Source organism: Carlito syrichta, unplaced genomic scaffold (assembly GCF_000164805.1).
Source record: "Carlito syrichta isolate Samal-C Ts95f unplaced genomic scaffold, Tarsius_syrichta-2.0.1 Scaffold304445, whole genome shotgun sequence".
Taxonomy (NCBI): Eukaryota; Metazoa; Chordata; class Mammalia; order Primates; family Tarsiidae; genus Carlito; species Carlito syrichta.
In genome coordinates, this window is record NW_007248541.1 from 311,533 (window position 1) to 322,211 (window position 10,679).

The 10,679-nt window shown below is 44.0% G+C and overlaps 1 protein-coding gene across 4 annotated transcripts in view; it reads left to right on the top strand.

Annotated features, from left to right (window-relative positions):
- Positions 1 to 9,229, top strand: part of GCLC (glutamate-cysteine ligase catalytic subunit) — a 48,527-nt gene extending 39,298 nt beyond the window's left edge. For 2 of the 4 annotated variants that reach the window (XM_008059926.2, XM_008059928.2), the window contains 6 exons: positions 173 to 265; positions 541 to 645; positions 6,072 to 6,153; positions 6,228 to 6,334; positions 6,406 to 6,526; positions 7,596 to 9,229. In XM_008059926.2, coding sequence (XP_008058117.1) covers positions 173 to 265; positions 541 to 645; positions 6,072 to 6,153; positions 6,228 to 6,334; positions 6,406 to 6,526; positions 7,596 to 7,807 — 720 coding nt within the window. In that variant the 3' untranslated portion in view covers positions 7,808 to 9,229. The remainder of the gene's footprint in view (positions 1 to 172; positions 266 to 540; positions 646 to 6,071; positions 6,154 to 6,227; positions 6,335 to 6,405; positions 6,527 to 7,595) is intronic. The other 2 variants (XM_008059927.2, XM_008059929.2) reach the window with 2 other exon arrangements.
- Positions 9,230 to 10,679: the final 1,450 nt, after the last annotated feature.

A 10,679-nucleotide genomic window follows, 5' to 3' on the forward strand; every position in this document is an offset into this window, starting at 1 on the left:
CAGATCACACTCAAAGAAAATCTTCAATTGCACCTTTTTGTATTTGTAAATTAATGAGTATTTGGCAAGGACACTGAACCGTCTTCTTCTTCCCTAATTAAATACTTAATCATCTTCATATTTTCCTGGAAAGTATGGAAAGTTGGTTTGATTCTCTGCTCTTTTATTATAGAATATTCAGTCCACAAATTGGCAGACGATGAGGTTTAAGCCCCCTCCTCCAAACTCAGATATTGGGTGGAGAGTAGAATTCCGACCCATGGAGGTAAGACTCGTGCATCAGCAGAAGTTGCTTCGAAAGCAGTCTTCCTGTCTGCCCATCACCCTTCTGACTCCCGAGTGTATTGGAAGGCAGTCCAAATCAAGGACGTGCATGTTGAAAGCCAGTCCTAGAGCTAAGGAGAGTTGACTTCTGAGGGTATATATGAGCAGAGGGCTTCCACTCCCGAATGGATAGTTAGGGGTTGCTTGGGAATGGCCTGGGTCAGGGAAGAGCACATTTATGTAGTTGGTTCATAATTCTGACTTCTGCATGTCCAGGTTCAGTTAACAGACTTTGAGAACTCGGCCTATGTGGTGTTCGTGGTGCTACTCACCAGGGTGATCCTTTCATACAAGTTGGATTTTCTCATTCCACTGTCCAAGGTAAGCATATGTTTCATTATGGTGATGGACTGCAGATGTCTTTCTTTTTTTTTTTTAATTGGAGTCTCACTTTGTTGCCCAGGCTAGAGTGCTGTGGCACACTCACAGCCACCCCAGTACCACCCTGCTGAGTTTAGGCAATCCTTCTGCCTCAGCCTTGCAAGTAGCCAGAACTATTACGGGCACACGCTACCATGCCCAGCTAATTTTTTTTGTATGTTGTAGAGACAAGGTCTCACCAAGTTGCTCGGACTGGTCTTGAACCTGCGGGCTCAGGCAGTCCACTTGCCTTGGCCTCCCAAAGTGCTGGGATTACAGGCCAAGCCACCAAGCCCAACCAGATTTATTCCTTTATATATACTATTTATTGGGCTGGGTGTGGTGGCTCACACCAGTAGTCCCAACACTTTGGGAGGCTGATGTGAGAGGATTACCCAGGAGTTCAAGTCTATATACTATTTATTTCAAGTCCAACATCACTTAGAAATGTTTCCCCTTCTTTCTCCAGCCTACTCTTTTTTTCCTCTTCAACCTAAGCTTTATTTTTAGTGGTTTTCCATTCAAGATGGTGGATGGTTAGAAGTAGTCCCACAAATTCATTTCATCCACCCGAAATCCCATTGTGATAACAGTGTTAAAATTAGGATGGGAGGGGAACGTGTGACTGTTGGACTGCGGGGATAGGTCTCCTCAGTCGAGCTGGGCTTGAGACGTTTCTGAAGAATGTGGGTGGCACTGAACTCTCAGAAAAACCCTGGGGTTTACCAGCCCCAGCCCAGAAAATACCAAAAAAGGAGCTTTCTGCGAGAAGTTTCCCAGCAGAGCCTTGAAGCAGCTCCAGGCGACTAGCAGACACGCTGTGTGCATGAGGCAGTGACTGGGGATAATGCTGTGTTCCTGGGCCTGGGGCCTCTTTGAAAGAGAGAGAAGACTGCCGGGGTGAGGGAGGACTCTTACTGAGGACTTTAGAGCCAGAGAAAGGAGAAGGGGAGCAGCCCTGTCCCCGCAAACATGGGGGCAAGAGTACATTGCTAGCATCTAGCCCAGCATACCTTGCCTCTGCACCCTCCACGAGGGGCTTGCATCCTGTGCCCATCCCTGCACTCCCGGAGGGAAACCTGCCTGTCAGTCTATCCCTGTCTGCTTGTCACACCCAAACCAAAGGATTCCATGAACCCGTGTTGCCCATATGGCACCTGCTGGGGAGACCAAGTTCATCCAAGGGAGAGCCTCTGAGAGCTGCTGTTCAAAGCCTTTGTTTATAAGTAAGAAGAGATGTCTGAACATCAACAGAAAATTGTACAACCTTGAAGAGAAGGGCCCAGCTGGTCCTGCAGAGTACACTGTCCTCAGTAAAACACAGTTCAGGCGAGACACTGAGAAACGAACCCGGCATGGTAGCTCCACCTGTAGTCCCGGCTACTTGGGAGTGGGGAGGATTGCCTGAGCCCAGGAGTTCAAGTCCAGTCTGGGCAACATTGCAAGACTCTGCATCTAAACAAAAAAAAGAAAGAAACTGGAATTTTACATTTTTGACTAATTCATTTATTTTTAAATTAGAGACAGGGTCACCCGAGGTGAAGTGCAGTGGCACAATCATCACTCACTGCAGCCTCCAACTCCTGGGCTAAGGTGATCCTCCTACCTCAGCCTCCCAAGTAGCTGAGACTGTAAGTGTGCACCACTACACCTGACTTTGGAAATAATTTTTATTTTTTATTTTTTTTATTTTTTTGAGTTGGAGTCTCACTCTGTCGCCCAGACTGGAGTGCAGTGGCCACTCCCGACCACCTCAGCCTCGACCTGCTGGGCTCCGGCAATCCTTCCGCCTCAGCCTTCCAAGTAGCTGGAACTACAGGCGCCCGCTACCACGCCCGGCTGATTTTTGATTTATTGTAGAGACGAGGTCTTGCCAAGTTGCCCAGGTGGGTCTCGAACCCGCAGGCTCAGGCAATCCTCTCACCTCAGCCGGAAATAATTTTTAAAGAAGTTCTAACTAGTGCTCTCAAATTCTAGAGGGGGGTCACATTCATAAAATAAACAAGCACTGTAGATCAAAGAATATTTGAAGAAAAGAAGTTCTTAAAGAATATGGTAACCACACATTGAAAACTTGAGCATACTGCATAGACTCCACATGAAAGCAGACATTGCTGAAGATCCAAGTAAGTGATTTCAGAGACCGCGTTAAGGCTCATCCCAGCAGCATGGCAAACAAATGGAAATTGGAGAAAAACTGAAGCATGGAAAATCACTTTGGAAGTGTTAGTGTTTGTGTAGTAATTTAGAAGAAGAGAATGGTCTGTATGGGAGAGGTGTGAAATACAATAATCAAAGAAATAATAGAATTTTCCCTTAACCTAAGAGTCCATTAAGGGTGAGACATATATGAAAGAACCCAAATCTGGGCATCTCTAAATCTCAAAGAGAAAATCAACTGTCCAGACAGGAGAGAAAATCAGCATACCTGCCAAGGGAGTAAAAAAAATCAACTGGTACTACTTCTCATTTACAATCTTAAATGCTAGGAGAGACAGAAAGAAGTCTTTAGAATCCCAAGAGGTAAAGAATTACAATCACAGAATTCTCATTTTAGTCAAATTAGACTTTAAATTTCAGATGATTCTGACAAAACTTAATGGATCAAGTTAGGCTAAAAGTATACCAGAAGTCTTACCTAACATCTTACTCTGGGCTGCTGTCACAAAAGATGTGCCACAAACTGGTTGACTTATAACAACAGAAATGCGGTACTCCCAATCCTGGAAGCTGGGAAGCGCAACATCAACGTATATTCAGTGTCCAGTGAGAGAGAGCTCCCGGGCTCATTGATGGGGCCTTCTTGCTGTGTGGGGTCTTCAGCTAACTAGCTCTCTGGGGACTCTCTTCTGAGAGCACTGACCCCATTCATGAGGGTAGAGTCTTCGTGATAATCACCTCCCACCTTCTAATAGTGTCACGATGGGGATCAGGCTTCAACATACCAATCTGGGGGCAGAAAAAGCATTCAGACGAAGCATCTAGCAATGGGATGGTAGAAACTCTTTCATGCTTGACATATAGAGTGATAAATTCAAAGCTACATGTTTAAAAGTAAAGAAAATTATTAGGAGTATAAGAAATAGGATGCAGGCTAACAGATGGGAAAATGAACAACTTTTAAGTGCCATAGAATTGGATCTGGGGCCAGAGAATGGTCAGACAGAACATAAAACGGTAAAAAAGAAAATGAAAACAAATTTGAATAGACTAAACTCTCCCATTAAAGGCTAAAACAGGCAGGGCATGGTGGCTCACGCCTGTAGTCCCAGCACTATGGGAGGGCTTGTCAGGAAGAGTGCTTGAGCTCAGAAGTTCTAGACCTCTCTAGGCAACATAGTGAGACCTTGTCTGTGCAAAAACTTTTAAAAAAATTAGTGAGGCTTGGTGGCCCAGCTGAGGCAGAAGGATCTCCGGAGCCCAGGAGGTTAAGACTGTGGTGAGCTGTGAGTGAGTCACTGCACTCGAACCTGGGCAACAGAGTAAGACCTCAACTCAAAAAAAAAGGCTAAAACTAGACTAGCAGCATTACAGTAGAAGTTGTTTGCATAAGACATGCTTAGACCAAGGCAGATGCTGACAATCTAGGGCTACACGATGACCTTTAAAAGGACAGCAGGAATAACAAAGAAATACCAGGAGGAATAAGATGTGAGGTAGAAAGTATTCAGTGAGATAGAAAAAACAATTTTTATATATTCTTTCAAGAAACTAAAGCTGTGGGATTTTCATTCCATAAAGTATAATAACGCTTTTTAGCACGAGAAGAGTTGACTGTGATGACGGGTAAGGTGTGGCTTCAATGTGAGAACTAAATGCGTAAATCCCTGGTCCTGCTTACTAGCCTTTTACCCTGGACAGGTTCCTCTCAGTTCCTCAGTTTCCACATGTAGAAGGGGATAGGTAGACTGTTGTGAGTCCATGGGGGATCAGTGGAGGCGAGCCACAGGGCCCCTTTCACATTACTCGGTAACTGTGGTAGGTCATGTAACATAGGATGGGGGATTAGATGGCGCAGTTACTAAACTCAATCGTACAACCCGAATCACATATCTCAAACCACAGCACATCTTTTCTCAAGTTCCAGGAGGGAGACTTACAGAAGTTAAGGACAGTCTTCACCAAAGTAGACGCCATACAGGATGCATTTCTACTGGAATCCAGCAAAAAGATACCTCTGGAGAAATTGTAACTGTTGGAAATTTAAAATGTCTTTCCCAATAGGCTTTAGATTAGTCAAAACTAGAATTACAGATTGTGCAGGAAAGGGAGGCAGTGGGATGCTGGCCAAGCTAGTCACCACGGAAAAATCTTAGCTTTAAAACGTCTTAACAGAAAAGACTGAAAATAAACAGACCTAAGCCATCAAGAATCTAAAAGGCAACAGTCAAATATACTTTTAAAAAGGAATTCATAAAAGCAGAAATAAAAACAATGAAAAAGCGGTCCACGAACTTTTGTCAGGATTAAGAAAAAAATATTAGAAATGAAAACAGAGATGTTCATAGCCATGGTGTACTTTTAGACTGTTATTTGAGTATGCTTCTGGAGGTGCTTAGGTTATTCAGAAGGTCCTGTGTGTCTCTTTAAAAAGAAACAGGAGGACTCCTCCTCATAGTGAGTGCGGGAGTAAGCTCAGTTTTCAAGAAAGATTTTGTGTCATCTATCCCACTCCAGCCTGACCCTCTAGCTTGTGACTATTTTATATAAGGCTCCATGTAAAATTTCATTTTATAGAAAATAAAGGACTACCACCAAAAAGTTTTAAACTTTGAGAGTCTTAAAAAGTTACTGGAAAAATGAAGAATTCACAAATAAAACAGTTTTGGGACTCAGGAATGGGTTGATGCAGCCAGAGCCACGGTGGGCAAACAGCAGTAACCCTTTGGCCTGGGAGGGCTGTGACCTTATTCCAGATCCCCTCTCCTCATTAAAGTGAGGAGGCAAGACCCCAGTGGAGGGAGGAACAAGCACTGAGCTTAGAGGTCAGGAGAACAGATTCTGGTCCTACCCTGCTGCCTTACCTTGAGGCCTGTGGTGACACACTGAGTTCTCCGGGGAGAACCAGCCACCTGCCCTCCCGACACTGTAGATTCATTGCAGTACTTAGCCACAAAGGTGTTTTAAAATGCAGATATCCTACATGAATGTAAGTTTGGGGTTTGTTTGTAAGGTAAGTTTCCCTTAAAATTCCCTGATTGGTATTAAAGAGCACCGAGGCAGGCTCTACGGAACTGACAAGCTTATTTTTCCTCCCAGAAAGCATTTGAGGAGAAAGCAGAACTCCCGAGGTAGCAAGTCCTTTGCAGACATGAGGAGACACCGCAGCTTCTGAGTCTGGTCGGAATGTTCCAATTTAGCTGTGACTCTACTCTTTTCTTCCTTAGGTTGATGAAAACATGAAAGTAGCACAGAAACGAGATGCTGTCTTGCGGGACATGTTTTACTTCAGGAAGGATATTTGCAAAGGTATAACATTCTCTGGGGTTCTGGGGCCAGTTTCTGCCACAACGAGCCACTAAGCCCCTGCACCCTCTCCCCAGCAGGTGGCAACGCTGTGGTGGACGGATGTGGCAAGGCCCAGAACAGCACGGAGCTGGCCGCAGAGGAGTACACCCTCATGAGTATAGACACCATCATCAATGGGAAGGTAGGGCCTGGTGGCATGCGGGCTGGGCATGCCACCTGGCTGGGAGCTCACAGGTGTCCTGCTTCTTGTAGGAAGGAGTATTTCCCGGGCTGATCCCAATTCTGAACTCTTACCTTGAGAATATGGAGGTAGATGTGGACACCAGGTGCAGTATTCTAAACTACCTAAAGCTCATTAAGAAGAGAGCATCTGGTACGTAGCTTTTTTTTTCTTAATCTCATAATGTAGGCAGGATCATACAATCTTGTGATGTTCAGTTTCTTAAAGAACTCTTTTAAAGTGCGCCGTATTTTATTCATGCACACTTTCCCACATTTCAACATCTGCAACTGGATGCACCCTATAATCTTCAACAGTCACAGTTTAGATTAGTGCCTTTTTCCTTACTGGTTCATAAAGTAGGGGTGCATCTTGAAATGGATGGCATTCTTGGATGATAAACTATGGTATTCTGGACTGCCTGTTTGTGATTTATGTCCAACTATGTTCATAGTAGATCATCAAAGGCTCTGTCATAGGGACAAGGAGCTCTGTAGGTAGAGAAGCTCACAGCCAGGATGGCCAAGCCTTCATCTGGCCTCCGTTCAGTGATCTTCCTGAGAACCCCCTTTCTGTGTTAGCTCCGAGATTCTTCCTACAGTGCCGATCACAGTAGTTGGCACAGAGAAGCTGGCAATTGTTAAGAAAGTAACAGTCATCATGGTCATGACCTCTGTATCTCACTGGAAGCCTCTGTAAACTTTCCAGAGTCACAAAGGACAGCTATAGACCTCTTCTCGCCCCATGTGCTGTGTTTGCCATTTTCCCTCTTCCTTCACTCTAGTTATGTTTTTTATTCTCTCCACCTCTTTGATCAAAGATCACTCGAGGGACCCTACAGTCCTCTGAGGCAGTGTCATGACACCGGTATATGTTAGGCCTAGCCTTCTGGCCAAATGGGAGGACACATGCTCTTGTATACATGTGCTGACTCCTGTCCCTTAAGAGCTAGCCATGTCAGCCTATGGGTGGCATCTAACAGGTACTATTAGAAACTGGATGTACGTGTTCTACTTGCCTGCCTGCACCCCAGAATTCTTCCCCAGGAGGAGTCCCTCAAGCACTGGGACAGACACGTTCCCACCCCCACCAAGCAAACTAAAAGGTCATATTGATTTCTCTTCAGAAGCATGTTTTTGCTGACTGCTAAATATCAACTTATGGGGGAAAAAAAAAAGGCTTCTGTTATGTTATTCTAAAAAAAAATGCCTTTTTTTCCCAGGAGAACTTATGACCGTTGCCAGATGGATGAGGGAGTTCATCGCAAACCATCCTGACTACAAGCAAGACAGTGTAATAACTGACGAAATGAATTACAGTCTTATTCTGAAGTGTAACCAAATTGCAAATGAATTATGTGAATGCCCAGAGTTGCTTGGATCAGCATTTAGGAAAGTAAAATATAGCGGAAGTAAAACTGACTCTTCCAACTAGATGTTCTGCAGACACAGACGTATTCCTGCGTTAGTGACGGCCTGGCCGTGTCCCGTGCCTCTCAGCCCGTGTGTTGGTATAAAGACCAAGGAATAGAGCTGCACTGTCTCCTGACCCAGTGGGCCAGAAATTGATTTAGAGGCTTCCTTCCGTAGGCAGATCTAGAGTTTATACCGTGTACATGTACATAGTAAAGTATTTTTATGATTAACAATGTATTTTAATAACATATCCAAAGTCATTGTGAACTGGCTTGTCCATTTTTAAATTCTTACTCTGGAGCACTACTGTCTCCGCAGTTCTGTAAATGTAATGTACTGGTAATGTACAATACCTGCATTCCAGAGTTGAAAATGTTTACTGTACATTTTTGTTTCTTTAAAGACTACCTGGGACCTGATTCACTGAAATTTCCCTCTTCAAGAACACTTTCCCTTGTTAGTTCTCTTCGATCTATCTCCCTTGAGGTACATCAAATCACTTGAATCCATCGAAGTGCTTTGGGGTGATCTGAGGTGGCTGGCCCCTCCCCTGGGGCGTTCCTTGTGGGGTTGGGGGAGCTAACCCCATGGTCACCTTGCCCCAAGCTTTCCCCACTGAAGAAAACCCATTCAGCTGATGGCTGAAAGGAACTTTCCTTCTTTGCTAATTCAGGCCTTAAGTTTAAAGACAGCTCTGTAGGAAGAATGGATTTACCCAGAGTTTACATGCAGCGACTGATTATTGGGGTGGATTTTTTTTTTAACTAAAAAAAGGGGGGAATCATTCTTTTTCCTGTACATACAGGAGTACTGTCAGAGATGGCATTTGCTCCTCTGCCTTGGCCTCTTTTTCTGGTTGCTGCTATATACTTAACATTTTCAGATCAGACGCAGTTGAAGTTTTGTTTTGCTACTCTTTCTCTAGTTTTTAGTAAGCATATTGATAGACTTTCTTCTAAAAGCCATTTACTCCAGATTTTACCTGGGGCATGTTTACTTTCTCTCTAAAACTCATAAATAAATCATGAAATGCACTAAGTTTTGTGAATCAGGACCCTAAATGTTTAATTGTAAATAATTTAAGTTTCAGATAATTGTTGTTCCAGCTTTCTGTCGAAGTTTTGTTGTTTTTTTTAATTAGTTAAAAGTCTTAACTGCTTCTGAAATAACTATGTATTGTAGATTTTACAAACCTTTTACAGGCATAACTATTTAAATTGTAATGCTAACTTTAAGAGATTGCAATAAAGCTGCTTCAGCTAAACCTGTTTGTGTTTAAATACTAGGGTTTGTTCTATATTTCATACTTGCATTTTGGAGGATTAAAGAATGCCTGTTTTTTGTTTTGCCATTTGCTTGTGTAAATCAGGTTGTATAAAGGCAGATGAACTAAAATGTTTGTGGTATGAGTAAATAAAAGAATGAATTAGCATTCAGAAAACTCTTCAATGTGTGTGAGTTCTACAGCGAAATGGATAGTAGTAGAGTTGTTTTATTAGTGAGCCCAGATGACATGAAATTATTTCTTGATCATTGCAATTCTCAGATATTTTAATTATTTTTCTTTCTTCTTCTTCTTTTTTTTTTTTTTTTTAGTTGTAGTGGTCTTGCTGTGTTGCCTAGGCTGGAGTGCAGTGGCATGATCATAGTCATGGCAGCCTTGAAATGCTGGGCTCAGGCGATTCCCCACCTTGGTAGCTGGGTCTACCAAGGCACCACCACGGCTAGTTTAAACAATTTTTTGGTAGAATTGACAGTCTCACTATGTTGCCCAGGCTGGTCTCGAACTTCTGGTCTTGAGGGATCCTCCTATCTCAGCCTTTCAAAGTGCTGGGATTGTAGCCATGAGCCAGCACACCTGGCTCAGGTGTTTTTAGAAGCCATGAACCACCATGCCTGGCTCAGGTGTTTTTAGCACGGTGATAAAAACGGCTACCTTTTCTCCCTTACTAGCTGTCTGCCCCTGATGAGAGGGAAGAACTTGAAATGTGCCTGAAATTACAGCTGTGCTACTGGAAGTGAATTTTTCTTTTACTCCCACCTGCTGCTGTGCTGGGTCAGTGGGGACACAGTGAACACTTGGCCACTTGGATGCTATGTGCACACTGGTCCAAGCAGGAGACACGTGGACTGTGAGTCAGCAAGTCCTGCAGAGAGCTGTTTCCAACCCTCAACTTTGGGTCAACATCCAAATTGAATTCATGAAATCATGCTCCTCATCTGATCAATACACTTCTCAGAGCTTATGCTCCTTTATCTGAAGACTTCTGGGACAGTGCTCGTCGAACTATTCTTCACACGAATCTCTTGGGGTCTCCTGGCTGGGCGAGGCTTGAGTGAGGCCCACATTTCTGCATTTCTAACAAGCTCCCAGGCAAGACTGATGCTGCTGGTCTGCTGGTCACATGAAGGGCGAGGACAAGGATCGCTTTCTCTGAGTGATGCACAGGTCAATTTGAAGCCTCAAATAACACTTGCCTTGAATTCTAATGTGATGTGTCTAGGTCTTTCTCTTATTAAAAACCAGGTAATGCCACTTTTTCTCCAAGACAGAGAAAGTAAACCTCAAACCTTTCTTGAGCGTTATCATCTGAACACAGCTGAGATTTGGGGGTTTGGGGAACAAGTTGAAACATTGAAATCAACTGTGAGTGGATTGCCTGAGCCCGCGGGTTCGAGACCCGCCTGGGCAACTTGACGAGCCCTCATCTCTACAATAAATTAAAAATTAGCCGGGCGTGGTAGCGTGCACCTGTAGTTCCAGCTACTTGGAAGACTGAGGCGGAAGAATCGCCGGAGCCCAGCAGGTCGAGGCTGCGGTGGCCGGGAACAGCCACTGCACTCCAGTCTGGGCGACAGTGTGAGACTCCAACTCAAAAAAAAAAAAAAAA